The 27,973-nt window shown below is 42.8% G+C and overlaps 1 protein-coding gene across 1 annotated transcript in view; it reads right to left on the minus strand.

Annotated features, from left to right (window-relative positions):
• ABL2 (ABL proto-oncogene 2, non-receptor tyrosine kinase) overlaps positions 1-19,694 on the minus strand; it is a 45,234-nt gene extending 25,540 nt beyond the window's left edge. The window contains 1 exon segment of the mRNA XM_030953187.1: positions 19,320-19,694. Within this exon segment, the coding sequence (XP_030809047.1) occupies positions 19,320-19,500 (181 nt within the window). The 5' untranslated portion in view covers positions 19,501-19,694.
• Positions 19,695-27,973: the final 8,279 nt, after the last annotated feature.

Genomic DNA, 27,973 nt, shown 5'->3' on the forward strand with positions numbered 1-27,973 from the left:
AATAGACAAAATTGTGCATAAGTGAAGTGGAACTGGGTTGAAAATGTTGATATAATTTAGTACGTTTGTAATGGATATTATTCAGTAGGTCAGATATTTTAAGACAGAATAATAGAAAGAACAGTATTTTTTTTTTAATTACTTCAAGAGAGGTAAGACTAGCCAATGTACTAAACTTGATGGAATTTTATGCAGTTAAGATATCAACACACATTTTATCTGTCTGCTACTAAAGATGCTTTACAAGTTGTGGATTATCTTTTAGGGAGTACAGCACTTTTTGAGTGTTAACATCAAAACTATAGAACATTTAAAGGAAATATGACAGGAAAAACAAGTCCTGCCCCTCATTTTTAGCAGAACACTTAAAAATGTCAAAAGTAAGTCAGCCAGCTGACAACTGGGATTCTTCAGGCACACAACAACCACTGTCCTGGTCACCTACAGCCCAGCATCCTGCCTGGCAAAAGGGTAATCATATTATTCCAGAATACTTTCCAAGCCTCCAACATGTTGTACTCGAGGTGTTTCTGAGCCAGAGCTTGTGTTGTTGCAGTTAAACTTCCTGACAGGCCTTATTTTGTCCAGTTGCTGTCTGAAGTATTGCAAGCTAACCTTACACATAAACAAAATCCTGCTGCCACAGTAGCAAGAGCTCACAGCACCTTGTAGAACAAAGAACAGGCTCTGACTGCTCAGGACATCTCCTAATTTCATTTGATGATCCTCAGTCTCTACAGGGCACATCCCAAATGATCAGTACCTGTAGGTGCTTTCTCTGTTACTCATGGTTTTTATAAGCCCTTATCTCATTCTACCTCAGCCACCTCTCCTCCAGGCTGAAGAGAGCCTATAAATGTTGTCATGATATGTCTTATTAGAGCTCAGAAATGGATTCCTGTTGTTACAGGGACAGCTCAGAACTTAATACCTCACATGCAAAGGCAGAATCATTTTCCTCTGGCTTCCACCTTCTACATGATCACATTGAATCCTGTACTGCTTCTTTAACCTCCTGCAAACAAGTTTAGCACTTGCCATTTGCTTTCTTCTTCACATCATTTGTCATAGCTGCTTTTAATTTAAAAAAACCCAACAAACAGTTGAATTTAAGGGAAGTTAGAAAGCTGAGCAAAAGACTTTATTCCTGTTTGAGAGTTTCTTCATTTCTAGACCCTATTCACTAAAAAAAATCGAGGTCTTCTAACAAGTTATACTACAAGCAAGTAGTTAGTAAGCAGTGGTTAGTAAGGTATGGTCTAGTTAAGTCAGCAGATATTGCTATCCTAAGGTGAAGAGCACTTTAAAAAAAAGGATAAAAATTACCTTGCAAAGGAAACGAGAAGACTGCTGAGCTAGAAGACTGGTTAAGAAAGCATCATTTGCCCTAGGGAGAAATAACCCAGGAGGAGGAAAACTTGACTGTCCCTGGATGCCAAGAGAGCAAAACCATCCTGCAGATGATGTTTTTTCTACTAATTTGTTTTCAGAGCAGTAAAGAAAAGCAAACAAAGTACAACAAGTGTGGAAATGAGTGACTTAATTCCCCAGACACATTAGGCCACATCTCTTTCCTAGGTTCATGACTGCCATTTCAAAAAGCAGAAACAGCATGGAAAATGCTTAGATTAACCTTCAATTTGGCTAGCAAGGACAGAATCTGGTCTACAGACAAACAAACATCACAAGGGAGCTAGTTACAATTTCAGATTTATCTAACAATTTGTCAAAAGACAAATCCCCTAAAGAACTGAGCTCTGTTGCCAATTTACAATGTTAACCAGAATACTAATGGTTTGTTTTTCTATACCACTGCCAACATCCCCTCCTGGTGCTGGGGAAATACAAAAGAGGAAAACGGTTGTTTGGAATTATCTAGGATTGTAACAGGCTGTGAGACACTACTAATTAAATGAAATCCTATTTTATTGATTTGGCACCACAACAACACTTGCTATTCACCTGGAATAAGAAGCAGACAGTGTAAGGTGTATTAAGAGTAAGGCTTTTCAAGAATGAATTATGAACTGCAATTTAACCCCATGCAAAAATGAATAATGACAGGGAAGGCACCAATGCTGCCTTACCTCCTCATAATGCAGGTATTCCAAACCCAAAACCTACATAAGTTCTTTTGGAGCAGTCAGTGATGAGGTCCAATAGAATGCTACTCTCCTGATTTTACCCAAATCTATTCCTCTTCTGTTTTGGTTTTCATCTACTCCTTGGAGGTTTTTGAATAGAAATGCAAAATGACAAGGAAAGTATCTGCTGTGTGCTAAAACAGATCCAGCAGCTAGAAAAAGCAAAAAACATTATTTCATTTCTATCACTTGCTTGCCACACAATGACTTGACTAATTTTTCCTGTTCAGAGAATAAAACAACAACTTAGTGTTGACACACTGAGGGAAGAGGAGCCACTGGTGGTTATTTAAGGAGCTTTCCTCCCACTCAATACCAGCATAGCTGTCTGAGACATCTCCCCTGCTGCCAGGATGGGTGGTATGACTGGGATGCTCACAGGATTGGCCATGGTATTGTCAGCTACTTTTAACTGGGGCCACTCAGCCTCTGCTACAGTTCCTGCCTTTGGGTGCCACCTCCCCCAGTGCTTAATTTAGTGTATTTACTATATATATTCTGAGGGAGGAAGGAAGAGGGAAAGGGCTGGAAATTCCCAGTGGGAGGTATAACATCGTGGCTCACTCAGCAGTTGGTTTCCTCTTGCTCTGGAAAGCACTGGTTAGTTCCTAAACTGCATCCATCCACAACAGCAGTTTGGGTGGATTTTACTGGGCATAGCAAGATGCTTTTCCACAGAGCCAATAAAAGGATCTGACAGAAGGACATTGCTACATTCATGGCAAGGCTTTTGCCAGTTGTGCCATACAGCTGCCTCCAGGGAGCTGCTTTATTTGGAATTGTTGTGTTATGAAATGTCCATTTAAAACTGAAACTGAGACCAAAGTCTGGCTGTGCCAAGTTGCAGCATCCCCACATCTTCTGGTCTGAAAGGCCAAAAAAGGTCCTTTACTCTTGCTCAATTGAGAAATTTTCTTTTTTCTAATTCGACAGAGTTCCACCTCATTCCTTCTTCCTCCCACTCCACAGAAAAACATTCCCAGTTGTTGCTGGCCTGTATTTGCTGTCAGACAGCTGACTGCTTGGATTACACAGGGCTGTATTGTATCCCTGCCACACGAAGTGGGATCAGGGCTCACTGCTGGGCTCTACCAGCACACCAGGTGCTGTCTTGAAGTTGGAAATCCCAAGACAACAGGCAGTCCTCCATATGCTCCTCTCAAAACATTCTCTCTTGAGCCTCTCAAAAGTAAAAACCTGTCACAGACAACTTTTATGAAAAATCTTTTCCTTAGGATTTTTCCTCCTGAGAAGCTGAGAGGCCTCAAGAACAAAATGTAAACAATGATTATTTGCTGCTGTGGAATGCAACAGGTGGATCTGTGATTGGTCTCATAGAGTTGTTTCTAATTAATCTAAATTCAAGTCAGCTGGCTTGGACTCTGTCCGAGACAGAAGCTTTTGTTATCATTCTTCCCTATTCTATTCTTAGCTAGCCTTCTGATGAGAACCTTTTCTTCTATTCTTTTAGTATAGTTTTAATGTAAAATATATCATAAAATAATAAATCAAGCCTTCTGAAACATGGAGTCAGATCCTCATCTCTTCCCCAATCCCAAAACCCCTGTGAACACGGTCACACAAACCTATTCCAACTCAGCTACTCAAGCTACCAAAACTTGTACTCACTCTGACTCAGCCTCTTACAGCAAAGGGATCCTGTCTTCTGTCTTTTGTCCAGGTACTGGAAATTAAAGCCACTCCAAAGCTTTTGGCAGCTTGGGAGATCTTTCAGTTTCATTTCCACTATTAACAGCAGTTACCTATGGCAATGCTGTATTTTGAAGATATTTACATGACCATGGCTCTCCTCAGTACAGTAGTTAGGAAGCAGAACATTTACCATCCCATGCAGATCCTGTTTCCAGCCAAGGGCTTCTCTACCCCATCCTTATGGACACCCCTTATTTACTACAAGCCAGTCAGTCACTGCCAGCTTCTGGAGATGCCACTAAACCTGCCTTTCAGGGCAGTTCTCTTTTGGAATTCCAAGCTGCTGCAACTGTTACTTAATTTGCAAATTTCTTTGGAAAAAGTACCCTTGAGGCAAACTCCAAGTCATGCCTCAGCCCAGAAGCTGTTCCTTGGCAAGCCATGGAGCATCCAGAGGGAGATCCCATTAACTCCTGACTGAAAGCTGCTATGCTTCAGCTTTAAAATGGGTTTTCAGTTTAGAAGGACTTTGCTTAGAAGAATCAGGAGCTAATTAATATTTGAAAGTTATTTGAAGGGTCTTTAGAATTAATGATATGTTTCCTGTTCATCTACATCACTGCCAGAAGCTGTCTTCTCACTGTTTCCAAGCTACTTTAAGCACTTAAAAGTCAATATAACAGAGCTGCTGCTGCTTAGAAGTAACCTGGATAGGTTATAGAGCTGAGCAAGTGCCAAAACTGTCAAAAACAGTGAGGCAAGGAAATAGGGACTTATTGCTTTGGGAACGAAGTCTCTAAGTCTAAAATAAACCACACATGCGTAACCATGTTAAATTTTTTAAAAGCCTGTATGATCAGTCCCTGAAAAACTGACCCAAGAGCTGTAAATTGGAAGCACCCAGCATACTAAGTTCCCCCAGCAAGGATGCTGAAGTTCCAGCACGATGCATCAGCAGAGGCTGTGGGACCAACACCCCTTAAGGTCATGCTTTCATCATGAATAGTGCCCCAAAAAGGGAAAGCCTCTGAACAGCACCCAAACCAATGACTGATATACAAAAAATGAGAGCCTGGAGAACATCCAGCAGGGACCTGCATAGAGCAAGATTTTGAATTTTTTTTTTTCCTCTAAAAAGATCAGTGACTTAAACATACAGGGTCACACCTTGTGCTCTGACGCCAGAGACTGAGTAATGGCAAACATCAAATAGTTGTGAGCAAATCCAGCAAGTGGAATCAGCCCTCAGAAGGACTGACTAATCTGGGATGGTGTCTCCTCTTCCCAGCAACGTCAAACGTGCCTGCTCAGTAAAGCTTCCACATCTGAATTGGTTCTAATGAAAATGCAGTGAAATATTACCAGGGTAGGAACTTCATTCCTAATTACTACAAAACTAGACTAACAGATTCATTGGCAGAACTAGATTCTTTGGGCACAAATATTGGTCTCTTTTGACAAGTTTCCATCCATTCAGCCTTATCACATTGCCATTCAGATCCAAGGATACAAGTAGGCAATATCCTGTAAAACTTTACTTTGAGATCAGGTTTTGATTGATCAGGATTTACTTCCTAGATCAACTTATAACTCCTCCCTATCACAGGGAAAAAAAAAACCAAAAAAACCAAAAAACCAAACTAATGAACAAACCAACCAACCAACCCAAAAAACTGAACTGCTCCGCTTATTTTGAAAATTCCTAGTCAATCTTTTAGAAATTATGTATTGTGAATATTGCAGGCAGATTATTTATAACAGACTTGATACAAGAGATACATGCTGCAGAAGCAAGGTTGAAACTAAGTTACTCAAAATATATGGAGTCTAATGATTCTGTTTCTAAAGCAAGGGTAGGGCATCCTACATAATGACAGGTAAAATAGAATAACAGGGAAACTGACAGTCTTGGCTTTGTTTTTAGTGCATGAAGGTGGCTGCTGTAATCTAAGACAAATACATAAAATGCAGGTTTTTCCTTTAAACTAATGAGGAAAAATAACCAGGTCGGGGTGTGGAGGACTCAAACCAGTTTTTGTGGGAGCTTTGCCAATGTCATAAGAGCTGCAAGGGTGGTACCCTCCTCTCAAAGAAAAAACACAACTGGAAAAATGAGGCTGTTCAAAAACATGTGTAACTTGGGCAGGGGAAAAGAGGAAGGAGAACTAAGAGCACCCTGGTAGGGCACAGAAAAACCCTATGGTCCATGAAAGCATTCTGTATTTTTAGAGGGATGTGGCACTCACACAGGCTCAGAACTCCTCCTGTATGAAGACACAGCATTACCCTGACAACCTGAACTGGGATGTGGAGCCCTTCCAACCATCACTAGACAATTATGAAAAGAAACACCTCCACCAACTCCTAACCCTAATTAAGATTCATAAACGGAACCTTCTGCAGCTGTTGGGATTCCTCTCCTGGTTTTGTCTGGAGCTTTGGGGTGGCGATCATGGTGCAGACACATGTGCTAGCTGTGCAGCTGTCTCTGGAAGCAAGAACCAGGCGTTCCTCCTTCAATGAGGTGTGCAGGCACATTTTTTTCAGATTTAAAGCTGCATGAGGGCTACCATGCAAAGTTGAGAGGGCTCACCTGCCACCCACTGATTTTCTTTTTAGTCAAAAGGCAGTCAGGAAACAGCAGCATGAGTATTTAATCCCAAACGGTGAGGTTTTTCTAAATCTGGATCATTGCTTTCTAGATTTGTCACAAGAGGCAATGATGTTTTTCCACTGAGGATATGAATTCTAGTAAGATTTATTTCTAAACCCTCTAGCAGTAACCATCTCCCCTGCTCAGGTAACTAAACAGTAAGATCCACAACTTTTGCTGAAATGTTTTATGAGCAATTAAAGGATGGAAGAGCAAGAGGATGTATTAAATCCCAGACTTCTGCCAAGGCTGTACCTGCTTTGTGGGTGACTCCTCTCACTGCTGCTAACCATGCTCTACCCAGCAGTAAATGCCTATTCTCAGACACATTAAATTCACAGCCTACACAACATTCTCAGTCAGGGCATGCTAATATTATGGCTTGATACTACACAGGATATTTTTGTAGCACTTGATATATCGAGTGTCTTGCAGTTTTGGTATTTTATTCTTTTGACAGCCCTACAGAGTAGTAGGATAAATTTGTGCTATGAGGGAGGTCTAAAGCAAAGCAAAAGTAATTTCCTCAATATCTGGAAGCTATGGCAGAGCAGGACTCAAGTTGGTGTTGATCAGTGATCCCTCCTAAAGTGCAATACTCAGAGCTTTTATTACAAAACCTTCACACTATCTAACTAATAAATAACACTTTCAATCAAAGTCATAAAAGACTCTGAAAACAGCTATTGTCCCAACTACTGATGTTGTCTAAACAAAAACTCCTACTCTTACTCACACTAATGAAGTAGGATTAAAATAAACAGCTTTGAGTTCAAGCATCAAAAAAGGTTAAAAAAACCTGCCATGGGGCAAAGCATCATAGAAAGCCTCTACAGTCAAACTTGGAAAACAGAACATGGGCCTGGGGAAAGGGTGTTGCATCCATAGTCCTGCTAGAGATGTGCTGCATAAACCATCTCGTGTGCTCATGCCTCACTTATCTGTGTGACAAAACAGTCTTCCTTTTATAAACTGACCACTCTGCCAGTGCAGAAAAAAATTAAATAGTTAACTACTATGAAAAATAGTTTTCCTAACTGCAGAGATTTTTACTCGTGCCAGTATCTATCTATCTATCTATCTATCTATCTATCTATCTATCTATCTATCTATCTATCTATCTATCTATCTATCTATCTGTCTATCTATCTGTCTCTAGAGAGAGATGGTACCTTCATAGGGGGAAGCTATTTTCTCCAGCTCCTGCACATCTGTATTCCAGGTTCTAGAGCTGACATCCTTTGTCAGCAAAGCCAAAGAATTTGGGAACAAACTAGGAGCACACAGTCAGAAAGACTGTGCATCACCTGTCTCATTTTCAGAATAGATATGGCTTCAAATAAGACCCCAGCTGAGTAAGAATGCTAAATGCTCTGAGGAAAGGGAATTTTTCTTCCTACTTAGTCACCAGCATCAATTCCTGGACATTCAATTCTGTTTCCCCTTAAACCTCAAACACCCTCATTTCACACAGTATTGTCCATGGAATGACACTTGTTCCCAACACAGGGCCACCATCTAATTTCTAAAAGCACAAGAGCAATCCTTGGAGTTGCAGCTTTCACTTTGGTGTATGAAAACAGTAAATTCTATGTACTAAAGCCCACTTCTCTACTAACTGTGAACAGAGATGTTGTTTGACTAATAGCTTTGATTAGGTTTCAAAAATTACAAGCCCACCTGCCTGCAGCTCAGGGGGTAACTGTGTGATGAAGAGTATTTTTCTGTGGGAGGAAGAATAGATGGGAGGAAGCAACAAATCAGATGCCAAGGCCTGAAATGCACCTAAGATCTCAACTTTGCAGCAAATTAGGAGAGTTTGAGGGAGAATAAAAGGGTATCTACAGCATGCCAGAAGTTATGCCTTCGCTTTTGCATGAGAGTATGCAAGACAGGAAGCCTGCCTTGGTTGTATTTTAAACAGGTTTTCATATCTCCTTGGTAGGACTCTGGCTTAGGACTCATTCATGTGTTTCTTTCAGCATGGCCTTTCACTGGCTTGTATTAATACATGACTTTTAGAAAAACACAAATGCATCCCAATTTAGTGTAACAACTCAGCAGTCAATGGCTAACACCACTGCTGTGTCAGGTGATCTTATTTTTGGGTAATTACCTGCCCTTAGCACCAGGTTTGAGACCTCCTTGCAGAGATCCTGTTTCCCAGCCACCAGCCAAAGTGCATGAATGCTTTACTGCAATTCCCTTTGCATTTCCTTACTGCTGGGCAGCCAAAGCCATTACTCTACAGCTCTCTCTCTGTTTTAATTCAGTGGAGCTTCAGTCTCTTTATGGATATTTGAGAGATAACACTGAGCACAGTGCAGTGCTTTGAGATTCCTTTTCAAGTCCAACAATTAACACAAACATTACCCTTCCCTTGGACCTATTACCACGCCACAAATGTTTTGAAATACAGGCTAGAGCCACAACAAACACATTTCTCCAAAGCCTACAGGATGAGACAAGAATGTATGACTGAACATTTAATTTAGCCTGCAGACAGCTTTCCTGGGTTTGTTTGTGCCAAAATTAAGTCTAAACAGCTCCATAAACCAAGCAAGCGTAATTGTAATTTTACAGATGAGAAGTGCACAGAAGCAAAGAGAAGTGATTCTTAATTTGAGTGCTCAGATTACCTAGCAAAAGTATCAGATTTAATGTCCTTCCATGCACGAAATCTGTCTGCATACTTGCACATAAACAAGTTGGGAAACTTCCCTTGCTGGCAGATGAAGTTAACTTAGGATAAAGCCCAAGAGAAACAAAACAACTAAAAGGGAAACAGCCCAGCTCTTAATGGCAAAAACAAAATAAACATGTATTGTTACATCTTAATACAGCCACATCTGCCTTTTGCTGTGGGGATCCTGCCTGCTTTCATAACCCAACACTTACTTAAAGCACTGCACTGTAACACAGTAATGTTAAATAACACACCCCACTTTTCTTAGTGGAAAAAACCTTTTAGCAATGCATAAATGAAGGCACTGGAGCACCCTCTCGTGGCAGGCTGAAAATAGCGTTTGGCGTGAGCAGCTGTGATCAATCCTTTTACCTTGTTAGCTGAAAATTTCAAAGTTTACACTGAGTCCCCACCTGGGGCAGAGCAGGCACCAGGAGCCCAGCTGAGCTTTATTCCAGAGTCAGGCTGCACCTAGGAGCAGTTCCAGGCTTTGCCACCGAGCAGGAAATGAGAACCAAGGTGTTTTATTGAGCAGAAATGCTGCCATGGCACACAGAAATGTCCCTGTGCTTCTGCTGTCACAGTGCTTGTGTGTGGATGGAAAGAAAGACACGTGCCAAGTGTCTGATCCAAATTTAGCTCAACCCTTTGACAACAAAGTAGATGGAAGCTATTCAGGCATATTCAAAATAAGAATTTGCATTTCTGCACAAAACTACAGCCAACCTCAGCTTTGACAGACATAAGCCCTGTGGTCTAATTGAACTTTTTAAAGCACATCTGTATTTCTAACTAAGTGCAAGAATTACCACACAAACAATTAGTGTGATTTAGAGGACAGTGCCTTTTAAGTACATTTTACCCCTAAAGAACTCAAATATATTTCTTTATGATGACCTAAAAATGAAAACATTTTCTAACAAAGCAGATGTATCAAGGGTTCAACCTGCGGGACTTCCATCTCTTAGGACAGCTATGGCAGGCCAAGCCACTCCAATCAGCATTTGGGCACCTACTGAGTTTGCAAATCAATCCTAAGGTATCTACAGCACCTCTGGAAGGAAAAAGATATGAAAAATTGGTTTGTAGTTCATATTGGACTCAAATTTATTAATTAGTAAAAAAAAAATTAAATTATAGTTTCTTCTAACATAAAAATCAGCTCCTTCCCCACATCTATGTTGCAAACCTTATATCCACAGGGTTAAGATCCTGAATTTTAAAAAAATGACTAAATGTAACTCGAAACACTAACACTACAAAACCTTACCATTTTCCTATTTATTCTAAGGATCCTCTGTAGATAAAGGCTTTTTAATCTCATAAAGTACCTCTCCTTTCTCTATTTATTCCAACATAAAATTATGTAAACCCAACAAACATAACCCTGAATAATGAGCATACAATTGATGACCAGTGAAAAAGTATTTTGCTGTGCTTCAGTGAGTAATCAGGCCAGAGCACAGGTTTCACAGTGGTATTGATCACACAAGCTCTGCTCATCCCTCCCCACGCTCAGACATCTCCCTGCCTCAGAAAGAGATGCCAAAACCTCCCCAAACCCTACTCATCTTCCCAGGCAGGAGAGGAGAGCACAGGAATCCTGCAGAGAGGTGGCTCTCACTATTTTATTTTTAATTTATATTTTACTGCCACAGATGGTAAAGCTCATCAGGCTTATTTGATGCCATTCAAGTCAGTGAAAAGCAGGTTTGAAAACAAACCAGAATTGAGAGATATCATCACAAAATGATCAAAGAAAGCACTTTCAGAGCACCTCAAGGTCCCACCTCCACCCCAGCCTTTAAGCCTTGATCAAGGTGCCACTGGGAGAGCAACTTCACCAACACTCTGCTTATTAAAAACAACAATATTCCAAAGAGCACACAAAGGACAGTCAGCAATTCACAGTTCAAGTTGTAAAAACTCCCTATTTTAACTTCAGTATCTAGGAACTGAGCCTGAGAGCTGCCACTTATTAGACTGAAATTTTTATTTGTCAGTTTACAGATGAAAAAACTAAATTCACAAGACAAAATGAACCACAAATCAGCTCTCAGACAATGGATGCTATTTCTTTTTCACCTGTACTGAAGGGAATGGTGAACATAGAAAAAGCCTTATAATTCAAACTTGTTTTTTAAGAAAAAATTGCATTAAACACAAGCATTAAGTCCATGTTTATGCAAACCAGTCAGGTCTGTATAACCTTGAGTTCGGCTGCACCCAGTGACCTAATGGGAGAAGGAAGCTAGGTCACTATTCAAAACATCTTCAAGGTTATTCAGATTTCCTAGACTGCATTTCCTTCTTCCTAGATGACCCAATTTGTATCAATTTTTAAAAGATTGGCATAAAAAGGTTTTTTTTACTGCTGAACAGAAGTACACTTTCATTAATTGGCCAGTTTTGACAGATTGCTGGGTGGGAAATAACACTTTAAAATTTCTTTTTTTAAAAACCCTTTAAGGCTAATCTAAATAATCTTTCCAGTTTCCTTCTATTATTAAGCAATTTTCAGAAATACCATTACAGCTGTACCTCAGCTCTACTTCTGCTCTTGGCTTTCCTAAGCAGCAGCCCAAAATTGATATTCTTATCAGTCGTGCAGCCTCCCACAGGTTTTTGAATAGCAGCAGTAAAACTGAACAGTCTTGTTAACTCTGTGACACTGCTGGTTAGCAAAACCAACCCTGAGCAGCAAAGGCTTGGAAATAATCTTAAGAAACTGAGTTGACCTTGCAGGCTAAGGAAGGCCTCATTATATTAATTTACACTCCAGCTTGGGTTTGAAGGGTTATCTTCACAATCCAGGGGATATGAAATTCAAATGTACAAATATTTTGGGGTTTTGTCTGGAAAACAGATCTGTGCTCTATAAAGACCTTTTAGATCTCTGATATTTAGGGTTAATGTAGGAGGTAATACCAATCTACTTGGATATGAATATATTTAAACAAGCTCCTAGCCCAGGCCATGTTGGAGTGCACACAGATTTGTGATGGGGAAATGTCTCTTCATTCTGCAGTTCCTATAAGTTTTGGTGTGTTTGCTGAGGAACACCACTCTCTGCAGCTAACATTTTGAAAAACAATTAGTCTAACTGAAAACACAATCTGAAAAACAGGAGCACTTCATTATCTATGCTACATGCTCCAAAATGTATAATATCAATATAATTTAGCCATTATTCACACAATTTCTTTTAACCAGAAGCAAGCCTGAAACCTGTTTCAAAATTAGCCACAGTGCTGATCTCAGCTGAGATGACAACAAATAGGAATAGCCAAGACATGCTTGATGCATTGTTGTTGGGATTATCACTAGAGAAACAAAGGAGAAATGGACATGGAGGTGCACAGGGTCACAAATCCAGAATGTTCTCATCCTCTTAGCCTAAAATTCAATTGCTAACTTGACCCAAAAGCAGCAGGAGATGGTTCCTATGCCTTTGCCATATATAGCTTATAACACGAAGCAGTTACTTCCATTTCACTTCTAATAAATAATAAAACCAAGTAAATAATAAAACCAAGAAAATGTCAGATAAACCAGGAAAGAAGCCAAGATCCAACCCAATAACATTATAAATTAAAGGATGAGGCATGCTGTCCTATAGAAAAATGAGCATTCCTTCATTTAAGAGCTACTTTTCTTATATAACTGTAGTCCCAATTCTTGCATCACTATTGTCACAGAAAACTTTCAAATTAATGTAAGTGAAGCTCCAAGGTTATTAATATATGTAGTTATTTTTAATTGAAGTCTCTTAGTAAGATTAAGATAAGCTTAATGGTAGAAGAGGAAGGGAAATTCTTGAAAAAGAAGTAAAAAAGGATGTTTAACAAACCTCTAAAGAGCAGCAGAAGATTGAAATAAAACTAATTTAATTTTTAGTGAAGTACTTCTGTACATCTTTGTCTCCCCTTCAAAAAAGGCAAAGTTATTTCAGGGCTGTTTTGTTTTTTTTTTAAATTGTTCTGCTGAATTAACTGGTACTGAAAGCCACCTATTAAAAAGTTAATTTACAGCCAGCTGCAGACAAGTAATCATAGTGAGAGATGCTCATGTCTCTATAGAGAGCCCACAAAGCACAGGCAACTTCCTAAGCAGATATGGGTAATAGAACTAAGCTTTGTTGTTGTGGTTTGCAGCGTTACCAACAGGAAGCCTCAATGGTTTTGTAAGTGTCCCTTATTCCAGAGAGAACAATCTCTATGGGTAATACCAAGAAATACTTTAAAATAAAGTATTTCATAACCACAAAGCCAGAGAAATGTGAAGGATGATGCAGTAAGGTGATAAAACAGTGACCTCAGACCCAGCAAGTCAATGCTGCTGCACCTCAGTACAAGTTTTCTTTCCTGCTGTGGGGAGGGAAAGAGGCTGCCAGTGGCCCAAATAACTAAGAGAAGTATTTCTTTACCAGTCAATACTGTGCTGAAGGCTGTTAAGAAGGAAACTCATGCCTACATTGCAGATGCACCTGCAAAGCCAGTCCTGGGGCCATTTGCACTGCAAGCCTTGTGTCACCTGTAATTACAAGCTGCTGAAAGCACTGCTAACGGACTGGGGATTTGGGAGATCAGGTTGGACACAGGATGCACCTGAGGCTTTGGTCTGTGGTCATCCATCCATCCCTGGCTTTCTGAAACACAACCCGGTGAAAATGAGCTCTGCAAGCCACCACACAAAATCCAGCTGAGTTACTTTTAACAACTTCCCCACACATCCCTACTGGAGTGAGTACAAAGTGCTCGTTCTTGGTTTGTATTAGCTGGATTTTGATAGTTCCTTGTGGCTGTAAATTAGCCAGCTGTCAGCAGTACTTAGAAGGCAGTTTATGGATAGTAAGTATCCTGGAAACATTAAGTTGTGACAACTAAGAGAAATGAGCTAGAATAAATCATGCTAAGGATCGTCTGGCTTTAGCTGTAAAACAAAGATCTACAAAGTACAGTTTGACTTGGGCAAGGACTGGCCTGCTTTAGGAACAAACAAACATGATATATGCTGAAGTGGGTCACAGAGCAGGTCACTCCTCCTGAACACCAGAGAAAACATGGTTTCAGGCTTACTGTCCCAGAATCTGTAATAAGTACCAGCCATGAAATATTCCTGAAGCCAACCCTGCTACAACATCTCCAGGAGATAGTCCAGCTCTCCCCACTCTAATTATGTGAGCTGGTGATGCCACTAGATTAAAAAAGGATGGTTTAAGACACTTGCAGTAATTTGCTTGTAGTGTCCCTGTTCATTTCCCACCAATTTGTTCACTTGGCCATGTCCTTAATTCCAAAAAAAATCCCACAAATTTTTTTTTGCAAAACATTGCACTTGCAAGCAATAGCAAGTTTGTGAAATATTGCTAGAACAACTTGTCCCACACCATCTGCTACATGGGGAGAACTGAGAAGTTAGAGATATGTCTGGGCTTTGAAATTTGATTTTTAAGTTGGTTCTGAGTAAAAATTTTTGAGGTAACTTCATTTCAGTCTTACCTTCTTCAGACTGAGTTCCCTGTCTATGTGAAAAGAATTAGATGAGTAGTCAGTATGACATTGTCCCTTCCATCAAGCTGGTAGTCTCCTCTCTTCTGCAAAATTCATTATGCAAAAATCCCAGCTTAACACAAGGTATAAAAATCAATATTTAATGCAATGGATCTGCAGGAATAATTTAGATATCATGGAGAAGGATGCAATAGAGAACACGCCTACAAATTCATGTTCTACAAGGGATGTTCCCCTAGACACTCAGCTGAACTGTCCTTTATTCCCCAAATAATTAGTTAAGAGTTATTTATATATTGTTGTCCCACAAGATTTCTGATTTACAGTACAAAAAGCCAGGCACTGAATACAGTGATTATATTCCATCTGCACAGGGCATTTACTGACAGGAAAGTCTGTGGGCAAGTAGCTCTGGCCTGAGCTTGCTGCATTTCACTGGGATGAAGAATAAAGAACATTTTAGGCAGCCCACAAAGTGCAGTTGTTAAACTGACCCTATTTTCTCTCCTTCTTTCCATTTTCCTGCATCCAGCTTTTCAGTTTCAGAATTTCAAAGGGACAGTGTTATTTATGCTTCTTCCTATTTTAGAATGTTTTTATCATGTGTCATAGCACTCTGACTGCCTTAGGGGAGCTTTAATGATAATTTTATTTTTAAAAGTATAGGCTTATCTAGCCTGACCTTGATGCACGTAATAAAAGGTTGCTAAACTCCTCCTCTAGAAAACAAAACAGGGAGCAAATGTCCTGTGCCTGCTGGATCAAAAGCTCAAGTGTGGCAGAGCCTTCCACTACCCCAAAATATATCACCAAGGCAACTGTAGCAGTATTGCAAACAGGTATTGCAAAGGCTTCCCAGCCAGGATTTAAATAATCTGATTTTCCTGCAGTATGTGCTCTACAACACTCAGCAAGTCTTTTTGGAGATGAAAAGCATGCTAACACCATTCCAAAGAGTATCTCGGTACAGTAGGCTGTTATCAGTGCTCTTCTCAAAGAAAATTACAAGTGTCACTGTTCAAAGGTCAAACCAGCTCAGTAGAGTCCGTGCAGCTTGGAAGTTGTTGGTTGTTGTTGCTTGTTCCCCTTTCCTCAAACAAATTTCTGAAAGGATAAGGAGATAACTGACTTCCCTCTTCACTCTCCTGTTCCTTCTCCGGAAGGGAAAGCTCATCCTGTAATGCAAGCACTTCTTGTCTTTGCTGGTTGCACTGATCTGTAAGAATTTGGTTGTACTTCTGCTCACTGCAGCTCTTCCCTCTGGAGTTGTGGTACTGATGAGTTCCAGTCAGAACACTAGTGTTCGAACAATCCTCATGTTCACACTCATCCCTTCTACTACACCAACAGCAACCAGCATACTTACAATCCATAGCCTGCTTCTGTAAGTCACTGACAACATGCCAGGAATGCTCACAAAGGGGTGTTTTGAAGGGCTAATTGCAGAAGACTGTAAATTCCATTATTATCTTCCTGCATCCTGGAGAACTCCATAACTAATTGAATCACATAAGGGTATCAGCTTGCTGAGGACTTTTCTGCTCAATGTCACGCACAGAACTCAATACCACAGTGAGCTGAAAGCCCCAGCAGCCCAGGTGTCTGTTCTCATGATGAATAGTCAGGTGCCACAGTGCACATCCCTTGCTCTTTCCATAAAACATCTTCAAATTCTTTGTTCCAAGCGTCTCTCCTGTAGAGCTTCTGCCACACAAACTATAACCCAGCAAATAATCACGGGACAGACTGGCTCTACTCAATCTCTTGATTTTCAAGGACATCTATGGTTCAAGTCAGCTGGGTGAAAATGTTTGCCTCAGATTTCCAGTTAGCTTAGCAGAAAGGGTTTTACACTTCATCCACTTGACTCAAACTGCTCTTCAAAATCCTGTAGCAAAACAGGTCTGAGGCTGAAAACACTGTTTATTTCCACCCTCTTTACAAACAATCCAGAAGAAGCAACCCCTCAAAATGAACCTTGGCAGGAGTACTCAGCAAGATTTGCTGCTGGCACAACGTGGCAGGTAAGCTGCCAACACAAGGTAGGGATTTATAAACAGGTTGTCTTCTTCACATCCATGACTGCATCAAGGAAAGCCAAGGAAGGGAGAAAATCCAGCCCCATCCTGTGACTGGCTGCTTTAGCCACTGGTCCAAGAGTGCTAACCCACAATCCTGTGCTTTTGCCATCACTTTCCATACCCTGTGAATACATGTCCCAGAACTGGGATGGAAGGTGGAGTCCAGAAAGAAATTACTAGAAAAGAGGCATCTGGATCAAGTAACACCACCAGCAACCAGAGCATCTCAGCAGCAGAAGCGTATGACTCACTTAAAGAAAACCTGGCTTGCTGCTGGCTAAGTAAAACAGGAGAGCAAGGTCATTAAATGAAAAATAAGAATACAAGTTGATGATAAAAAATTCCATTGGACAAGGAGAGTCAGCATCACAGGAAACAGTTTCTCTGACAAAGGAAGTGAACTCCAGATTTAGGAACACTACATGCATTTTAGTTTTTGCCCAAGACAAGTATTTAAAAAGGTACCCAACTTTACCAGCATTTGCTACAGATTATTAATATTGACTTGTTAACTCATTCCTAGCAAAATGTGAATGGAATCAGGGAACAATTTAACACAGCTGAGGCATTCACCAAGATGGAAAAGTTTGAAACCTGCTCTCAAACTCTCAAAACCTGAGTTGCCAAAAAGTCCCACCCCTTCTACATAATCTAACAGAATAAAAAGCTGTTTCATGTTTTTAAGACACACCTTCCTTTACAGTCTACAAGGAAAATAACAAAAACAATCCTAAGTAAAGACCCTATGTAAAGCTACATCCATTACCTTACCACTGAAGCAGATAACCTAAGCAATATAAATAGTAGTGAAATTATTTTGAAAGATACCATCGCTCTTATCCCAGAGCAATGTTCTTTTTATGTGGCACTGAACAGTTTTATTCAGTGTGTTGGCCTTCCAGGCTCATTCTTGTTTCTCATTCTATGGAAGACAGAGCAGAAGGGCTGGCAGGGCACATAATTTGTCTTCTTGGTGTGCATGCATGCTTCAGAAAGCTTTTCCTCTCCATTTCCCTGCCACTCCATGTAAATAATTCTCCCTACTGTCTACCTTTAAAATTTAGTAGGGTGTGAGGAGGAGCTAGAAGGAATTGTTCAGGATGCTGAACTAAATTACTACCAAAACATGCAGCAGCAACAAAAAGAAGTGCTTGAGTCAGTGCCAACTATGTTTTTGGGAAGTCACTACACATCCCCACATGCTGTAATGCACTTCCCCAAACGTCCTTTCTGTCCTTGCCTTGTAAGAGCAGGAACCAAAGAGTCATCCTGGTACCAAAGCATGAGAAGACAGTTTGACATCAGCAGGAGTGTACACAGCAGTCTCTACAGCATTCTTGCCCTGCTACTAAAAACTTAGACACACCTCACTGAAAGAAGTGGGGTATGTGCATAACTTCTGAGACGTCCATAACACTGTGAGTGTGCAGTCTGTGACAGCAATGTTTTAGCCAAAGTGCCTTTTAACGTACAAAGATACAGAGTAAAACGTGAAGTTGTAATAAAATAACAACTCTTAGTTTAACTGTGGGTCAGGCACTCGGCAAGCATGTGCTGTTTTGGTTTTAAAGCTGATACTGCTCCCTGAACTCAAAAGCTGTGATAACACTGAGATTTTTAAGAACTAGATTTAGTGCAGTGCTCTTGTTTTGATAGATACTTACATGTCAGCAGTCACAGAAGACGATATTTACTTTTAGACTGCTGGTTGCACGTTCCTAAATCTTTTTGCTTGAGCTCATTCAATTGAGCAAAAGAAAACGTGTATTGTCAGAAGCAGCCTTGCTTTATAAACACTGACAACTCTCTCTCCACTTAAAGCCAAGCCAGCCAAGCTCTCCAGAGCTGATTCAGGTCTTTAATATTTGAGATGCATCTGCACATCTACTCCCAACATGCTTGTCAAGGCAGACAGGTTCCAGTTGATCTTACATTCCAAACCTTGGCAGCATCTTAATATAATGCACAAATAAGTATATATTAAAAAATTTAAAAAAAGAAACATGGTTACAAAGGAGATTAAAAGGTGTGTGGGTCCTTCTAGGAGAGGTTACAGAAACGTGTACATGAAACATTTCCGGTCTCGATTTACAGCAATAAGAATAGAAGTGGACAGGCAAAAACTTCAACCTAGAATCAGACGGCAGCTGTAATGCCCCAGTCAAAACGAAATTGTTCGCTCTGTCAGGACCGAGACGGTCCCACAGATCTACAACGGCAAGTCACAAACGCCTCGGCAAACAGTCGGACAAGGCACATGCTACCTTTACCTCTGTAAACAAAACCAGAGCTCGGAAACGCCGCGGTGACAGCGACCGAACCCCGCAGGTCCCGATTCCCGGCGGTGCCACCTCGCTCCCGCTGGGGCTGGCGGGTAGTCCCGACCCCCAACTCCAGCGGGTGCGGGGGGAAAGCTCCTCCGAATGCGAGCATCCCCCGGGACGTGGCGGCCAGGGTGAGCATCCCCCGGGACGTGGCTGCCCCGCTCCCCCCGCCTGCCTCTCCCCTCCCCCAGTAAACCCACCACAACAAAAGAGGGAGGGGAGGAAGGCCGATCGCGCCCCTTTCCCCCTCGCCCCGGCCGCTCACCGTGCTGGGTGAAGACATTGAATCCTCCCTCTGCGGAGCGCCCGGCCGCCTCCCGCCGGCGGCCCGCCGGCCTGGCCGCGCTGCTCCCCCGCAGACCCCGCGGCTGCTGCTGCTGCTGCGGCGGCGGCTGGTGCTGGAGCCCCGCGCCCGGCTCCCCGACGCGGCCCACCTGCTGCCCCATGGCGGGCCGCGCTCACATCCCGCCGCTCCCGCCGCTGCCGGCCCGGCAGGCGCGTCCCGGTCCTCCCGAGGCCGGTCCCGGCGGCTCCCGCGGAGCTCCGGGCTGGGGCTCACGGGCTCGCCCCCGCAGCCCCCGCCGCCATCTTAAACCACAGAGCGCCGGCGGAGCGGGGACGGAGCGGCTCCCGCAGCCGCCTCCGGTCCGCCCAGGGAGGGGAGGGAGCGAGGGAGGAAAGGAGGGAGGGAGGAAGGGAAGCTGGGATAGAGGGAGGGCGGCTGCCCCCCCCAGCCCAGACCGCCCTCCCGCGGCACGCAGAATCCCAGGATTGTTTGGGTTGGAAGGGAGCTTTGGGTGAGTGGATCACCCAGGCCCAAGGCAGGGTCACCTGGAGCAGGTGACAGGAACACGTACGTTCAGGCGGGTTTTGAATTTCTCCGGAGAGGGAGACTCCACGCCCTCCCTGGGTAGCCTGTTCCAGCGCTCTGCCACCCTCAACGTACAGTTCTTACTCATGCTGAGATGGAATTTCTTGTGCTTTACTTTATGGCCATTGCTCCTTCTCCTGTCTCTGGGCACCACTGAAGAGTCTGGCACCATCCTCTTGGCACTGCCACAGGCAGGCACATTAGGGGGGATGGACATACGAGGGAATGCACATGGGCACGGGCTGAGGGGCAAGAGCCACCCGGGTGACTCGCCAGGTCACACCCCAGGAGAGGCCTCCCATCTTGGCCATAAGGGCAGCCCAGGAGAATCACAGAATCTCCTGGATGGAAGATTGAAGGAAGGGACCCATCAAGTCCATCTCTCGGTCCTGCACAGGACTGCCCCAGGAACCGAAACCTGAGACCATCGTCCAAAATACTTCTTGAACTTTGTCAAGTGATGGCTGTGGCCTCAAGGCTGCCCCACCCCGAGCAACACTGTCCCTTTAGGCTGCAGCCGGGCTGGTTTGCCTACAAAGCTGAGCAGGCATGAGGGTAAAGCCAGGGCCGTGTGCCCAGCTGTGGAAGGGAGCCACGATGGGCTTGTCCTAAGCTGTGCACAAGGAGGTTGTTGTAGCCAGGTGAGGGTCAACCTCTTCTCCCCAGCAACCAGGGACAGGGCAAGAAGACAGAGTCTTAAAGCTGTGCCAGGGGAAGGTCAGGTTGGACATTAGGACGAATTTCTTCACAGAAAGGATGATTAGACATTGGAATGGACTGTCCAGGGAGATGGTGGAGTCACTGTCTGGAGGTGTTTATGGAATGACTGGATGTGGCACTCACCACTCACTGGTTGACATGGTGGTATCAGGTCACAGGTTGAACTCGATGAGCTCAGGGGTCTTTTTCCACCTAATTGATTCTGTGATCTCTGTGGGTTACCAGGCTCCAGGTTGATTCCTTGGGCTCCCATCTAGACTTGTCCTGGCCAAGGGCATGGAGAAGGAGGAGAGCACTGCTGCATGAATAACACCAGGAGTGGTTGGCGGCAGCATCTTATTGTTGAGTGAACATACACTCAATTCTGTAACTAATTAGTAAACCAACTTCTTTCACCTTCTGTAATATTAGCATAAGGTGCTCCAATCAAAGCAGAAGGCAGGAGGTTTTGTCCTGAAAGATTATGGTGCTCATCACAGTTTAGAGGAGCTGGGCTGTTGGAAGTTTTTCTCTCTCCATGCTAGCAACTATTTCAGCAATGTCTTGGTAATGTTGCTTCATCCTGGATGTACTGCAGTGCCGCTACTCTCAGATGCCTTTACCACTGAGAACTGATGTGACAGTGACAAATTGGCTTGGTAACACTCAGAGCCAACCAGCTTCCAATCTCTGTCACTGTCCTATGGTGGGAAGGTGAGGAGACATTTCTCTCAGAGCTTTGTGAAAGCCAGCTTTCAGTGAAGGAATCTAAACTCATGTTCTACCTTCCCAGGGAGTCCATACTGGTGCATGTACTCAAACTGAGCCCTGCTGCAATAATAATTCTGCCTAAAATAGGGGTGGCTCATCCCACTGGATTGATGTGTACTCTGACAGGCTGGATGGAGTAAATGGGAATGAGGAGCACGAGGAGCCAGAAATGCCTTAACTCGCTAAATTAATGGACTAAGAACATTTGGGAGATCAGGACTTCCAAACAGACCTGCTAATAACACACAACAAAACAGTTCTTAAAATAGTGCCGGGAACATCCAGGGTGCAGCATGGGGTACGTGGTGCCAAGTCCAGGACCTTGTACGGACATGGTTATGTGGATAGGAGCAGAGAGTGTTCCTACACAATGGGCAGTCTCGGGCAGAACCAGCCCATGGTAAACTCTGCAGTGGAGCTATTTCCTGGTCTCATTCCAGCTAGAATTTGCAGGATTTGGCATTTATAAATGGTTTGCCTTGTAAACAAAATATATGTTCTCTGGAGACTGTAGAGACAACAAACACAGAACTCCCTCGTGCCATTTGCAGTTGCCACGTAGCATAGAGCCACTCTTTAAAAATCAAACAAATACTGTTTTTCTTTCCTAATGCTTTTTACTTGCTGATCATGAAGAACTACCTAGAGGAAGGCTATTAGTATTTTAAAAGAAGATACAAGTGTCAAGAGACTGTTATATGCAAGTGCACCAAGGAGAATTGGATTTAAGCAGTGTTCTTATTCCTCAGATCTCATGAAATCCCTCATTTTCTCTCCCAGCACCTTCTGCCCATAAAACAGCTTGCTGTGAGTTACATTAATGTCCAACTGCAGGAAACTTGTCTGACACACAAAACCATCTTTCCTGGGAATGGGGTCAGCCAGGGCCTTTTTAAGGCCTGTTGCAAGAAGAGGGCAGCAGCATGGGGTTTTTGCTGTTGTATAATAGTTTTTAAAGATCATGCTGTACCCTGTAAAAAGAGCAAACCCAGATCCCCAGCCATTTCTTAATGTGTGCTAAACAAACCAGACCCTCAGACTATGCCCCACTTGGTCCCCTTGGTCCATTGATCCCCTCATCAACTTTGTTTTTATGGTGTCATATAAACAGGGGATACCCTGGTTGGTGACATCTCTTCTAGTCCCTGCTAGAAGAGCAATGGGGATATAAACAAGAAACTCCCCAAACGGAAAAGGACTCTGTGCTGCTGAGTTACTGATGACACTGAGCCACACCATTCCTCATTGTTAAAATGGAGGCTAAAATAAGTATTTACTTCGCAGAGTGTCATGGTTATTATTATGCAAAGCCAAGAGGTAAAACCTGCACCAATGCTATCTATTTTTATCAGCTGTGATGTTATCAGCCTCATGAAGCATCAGGAACAGGTTGTTTTTCAAGGGTAATTTCTTGTGAAGAGGTCTGGCACCATGTGTTAATGAGGCATCAGTAACAGTTACTGTCCTGGTGATTTTGGGTTTCCAGTCAATCTGCCATTCATGAGCTGTTCAAGTAAGGGGTAAAAAGAGCCAAGGCAGCACTGAGGTTACAGTCATGTGCCTGACAAGAAATGTGGTATTTCTAGAAACACTTCTGAACTGACTTTAAAATATTAATGGTATATCCATTTCTTGAAGCTTCTTACAAGCACTGACAATGCATTTGCTCCTCATCCAGAGTGTGCTCCAAAAATCACACACTCAAAAAATTGCTGGCTGAGCAGTCTTACGTCATACTGTGCATGACAGTCTAACTGTCATCTGCCTGAAGCGTGTGTTCTGTGCCAGAAGGAGCCTGTGGACAAACTAGAGACTCTTGAGCCTCTAGGATGCTAGTGGCAGCTTTAAAATTAATTCTAGCAGTAATCTTTGCTCTTCTTCCAGATCATATGCCTTCTGTATACCAAAGCTGTACAGAGAAACAGATGTGTGTGAAATATTTGACTGGTATTTAGGACACAGATGTATTAGTTAAGGTATTTGCTAAGTGAGTAGAACAGCAGAAGCCTGACTGAGGGATACCTGTGTACAGCATGTAGAGATTTTTGTGCCTTTATTCAGTGCCAGAACAAGTTGTGGAGCTCCCTTGGGATGTCTGCAAGGCAATGGGTACTGCCCACCACATGGCCTAGGGCAGTGCTGCTCTGTGTCCCTCTACCACTCCAGGCTGCACTCGCCTGACTCCAGGCAGCCACCTGGCTTCTGGGGTTCAGGCACTATGGGGTTCTGGGGAAAGGCTTTAAAACAAAAAAGAGAGATTTAAAAATCTGATAAAGGCTCTGTGACACAAGGTTAGTTACTCTGCAGTAAATGTTGAAAGCTTGTAAGTGCTGAGTTGTATCAAAGGAGGATGTTGTTTCTTGGTGTAACCTGTTCAAACACTCACCTTTTCATCTCTGACTGACAGCTCTTAAAATGTCTGCACACATCTGTCCTGGCACAATAGATAGTGTTTCAGTGTTGTCTTAAAAGTTATTTTGAATCACTATTATGATTTAAATTAGCATTTATGTACAGTGCATGCAGGATAGCTTGGGGTACTCTCATGCCTGTTCAGTGAGAGTCTATGAAGATAAAAGCTTTCTGGGGAAGCTTTTGCCCAACAGTACAGAAGGGTCCACATGCAGCCCTTGGCAGATGAAATTTCCTCTGTCAATAACTCTCTTCCACCCTAGATAAAAAAACCTACACATACACACTCCCACATTGTGGGATACCCACAAATGTGTATCCCAGCACCCAAATCATCCTCCTCCTCTGTGGAAGCAGGCTTTTGTTCTGTCTTTTCTGCTGCTTCAGCATTGTCTTCATTCAAACCATTCTTCTGACACTGCCACAAGTCTAAACATTGATGCCAGCCAGCAAAGCAAAGGCTCCATGCATAGGAAAGGGAAAGGGACTGGGCACACGGTGTTGTAGTGGAAAAGATGAGTGTGTAGAGACAGCCAGCTCACCACAGCATCTCAGGCATCCCCATTCTTCTTTTATTTGGCCCTGTGTTTTGGGGTTAGGTATGCTGGGTAACTAAGCACCCTCACGGATCAGAACTGTGTAGCTTGTGCATGTATCTGTCAGCTGTCAGCAGCAGCACATTACCCCTGCTGAGGTTTTGCAGGAGCTGTACCCATCAGGGTATAACACATAACCTCACACAGCCTTCAGCAGAGTGGAGCCAGAGGTGGGGAGAGATGGAATTAAGGAGATTATAGGACTTCTTTGGGAATTTCTTTCCTGTCCAATATATTTTTCTAAGTACTGCAGCTGCACCACCCTTCCCAAGCATCTGTTCCAGGCACCAAAGGCTGTAGAAGAGTATGCTAATAAGAACATTAACAATGTTGTTTGTTTGCCTTTTTCTGTGGAACATGTTGCCTCTACCAAACAAAAATGATGACAAGTCTCTGCATCTGCTGGGAATTGCAAATTACTACTAAGCTTGCACAATGATCACTGATAAAGTACATTTGCTGAGGTAATATGAGGTCCCTCGACTGTGCTGATGATGATTCAGGCTTTTAGGCATTCAGCTGCAGGTGGGTCAATAGGAATGTTTTGCCACCAGAGTTCTAGCGCTGCCTTAATTTATGTTTAGGAGCCTATTTTTTTATGATTCCTAATTTAAAATCTTAGTAGCTCATTGGACAGTAAGGGGGTTCTCTTGATTTGCAGATGGAAGCTTTTCTTCATGTGTTTTCTGTTTCCTCTCACTGAGAGGTTTGTATCCAGAGAGCTGACATTTAGTTAAGTGATAGCAAATGCTTCAGAGCACAATGCTGTACTGCAGTTCCCCCACCAGTGCCTTGGAGAGCAGCCTTGTCCCAGCATAGATTCCTCTGATGACTGCTGCGCTGGGTTTCGATTAGCATAACCTCTGTGGCAGTCCAAAACAAAATAAAGATCCATTAAAAACAAGATGTGAAGCTAAAATAAGATGGAATTAGAATCAGAGACATTTAGGCTGGAAAAGATCATTAGATTCTGGAGTCAGCAGCGCTTCCTCTCCACATTCTTTGCTTCTTGTTTCTCCATTAATATCTCCTTCCTCTCCATCTTCCCCAGCACCTTCACTTCCCTTTTCCAAGCTATGCTGAAAACCACATCTTCAAAAGATGCCTTTGTTACAATAAGGAATCCCACAGTGACTGCACTCCTAGTATTGTTTTCAGTTGTAGACACTTGTGAATATAACTTTTGATCTCATAAGGAAGCCTGAGGATACAGCTTTTTGCAGGATTGCTGTTCTGTGTTACACATTTAGCATGGTAGGGACCCAGCCTTGCTCTGGACCACTTGTGCCCTGGTCATGGATGGTGTCATGCTCTATGCAATGCTCCTAAACAGTTAAATCACATTGAAAGTCAGAGTATGTTCTACAACGTTGTTATTATTTCATTCCACAAAGTCTGGAGAGATTCTTCCTTGACAAGCTTTTTCATTTGATTATGCAAGAATTGTAAATGCTTACTTTATCTTTCAAATGGCACTGTGTTCCTTCCTCAAACAGTTATTACATAGCCATGCTTTGCAGCTTCCAACTTTAATGTTAATCCTGTAAAAAATGCTTACTAGTGTGAACTCTAAAAAAAAAACAATAGTAGGCACTGAAGCAGGAGAAGGCACCAGAGTTTTGTATGATGCTTCTGTGAATGTATTTGTGTGTGTGTGTGTGTGTACAGAATAGACTGGTACTCAAGAGAGCAGAATTTACGTTTATAATCAAATCTCACTTAAATCTAAAACTTGTTCCTTCTGTTAAACATGCAAATATTTCCATTTTTCTTGCAAATTCTGCCTCTCTGCTCATTACCAAACCTTTCAGAAAAGACATAAGCCCCAATTTTCCTCTGATCAGGCTCTTAATGTGTTCTGTGTGGTCTTTATTTAGACTGTAAACTTGCTGAAATAGGAAATGTCTTATAAAAAAACCAACTACACTGTCTCATTTCACATCCAAATTCTTCTCCCATACCAGCTGTGTGTGTTTGCCTAGCAGCAAGTCTCCTGTTAATGAATGACTTGTTCTCATTAGCTTGTCAGGCTGGATGTGTAGCTTGTAGTTCCCACTCATACAGAGCAGCACTCCTTCCCTTGTAGCTTCTGGTAAATCAAACAATGGGATACACAAAGCCTTGTGTCTCTGAGTCTGACCTTTGTACTTGGAATCATTAACTACCACAGAATGCCAAAATAAAGTAAGTAGCTGCTGCTTAAATATATTTAACATAAGCAGAGCCTTATGGACTGCCTGGTGTGGGGATTGTCACAGGCTTTACCATGGGCTGCCACTTCTATACCTCCTTGAAAAGAGGGGGAAACGAATTCTCTGACTGGCAGAGCCAAAGGTGTTGCTCTCAGTATATTTGTTTTGTGAAGCTGAGGTCCAGAGTAGATTCCTGACACCTCAGAGGTTTTCAAAATGAGGTCCTGAGCAGCCTCATCTGACTTGGAAGCTGTCTGTGCTTTCAGCAGGAGACTGGACTAGAGATTGCTGCCAACTGAAATTCCTGTTCCAAAAAAGTTTCCTCCATGTGAGGCATTAATTAAGACTCTGTCCTCTAGCTAGGCTGAATTTTTTACAAAAGCCATTGGAACTGAATATTTCTTGAACGTTCATCTCTCCATTCAATTTGCATAAAACTGCCCAAGAAGTTCAAAAGTTACTGGGAGAAAAAAGACAGCTGGGGCAGAAAGACAGACACGCCCTTCCTCATACACACAGGACAACTGTACAAGCCTTGTTTTGTTAAGGAAACCTTTCTTCCCTTAATGTTAGTGCAGAAAACTTGTCAAGTGTGCATCTAATGAGGCCTGAAGTCATGCTACATACTCCCAGCTGCAGCCAACCTGAAATAATGCCTCCCCAGAGCCAACAGCACATCTCATGCAGTCAAGGCATTTACTGTGCAATCCAAACTATGCAGAGAAGTTGAGACATTCGGGAGCATCCCTAAAACCAGGGCATCATCTTTCTGATGGCAGAGATTGCATGGTTGTGCTCACAGGAGCGTGTGTTTCAGTCTGCCTGGGGCCTCGCCCATCTCTGCCAGCAGACACCGGAGTGTGTCTGGTACCTCTCAGTCGTCCTCAGCCTTCCCATAGCCAAGAGTGACAGAAAGGGGAATTTGACCTCAGCGTGCTAGAGACCGCCTGGCTGTCTGCCTTTCCCTTTTTGTCTGCTCTTTCTGAGGATGCAGTCACACTACCAAATTACCTTGAGTCATCTGTCCTGGAAGTTTTTCCCATGGGTTGCCTGTGATCAAGTGTGAATGTGCTGTAGGTACACAGTTTGTGGTAACTGGGAGTGGGGCTGTGGACGAGCCTCATCCCTAACGGGCTACAGCTGTGCCAGACAGGTGACCAGCATTGAAGGTAAGGAGACATGGAGTGCCAGGTGTACAGGGGGCACACAGGTGTAATGCATGTAAGATGAAGAGTGTGAAAGGTTGTACTGTAGAACAATAAAGAGCTGCAGATGCTTGAAGTCTTTTTTGGTGTTGGTTGTGCCTCCACTGTCATCCTGAAATGAGTGTACTAGAAGCATTTTAATCTGTGCTGTGAGGGGAGGCACTGGTGTGGTG

The sequence above is a fragment of the Camarhynchus parvulus genome, chromosome 8 (assembly GCF_901933205.1).
Source record: "Camarhynchus parvulus chromosome 8, STF_HiC, whole genome shotgun sequence".
In the NCBI taxonomy this organism is placed as follows: Eukaryota; Metazoa; Chordata; class Aves; order Passeriformes; family Thraupidae; genus Camarhynchus; species Camarhynchus parvulus.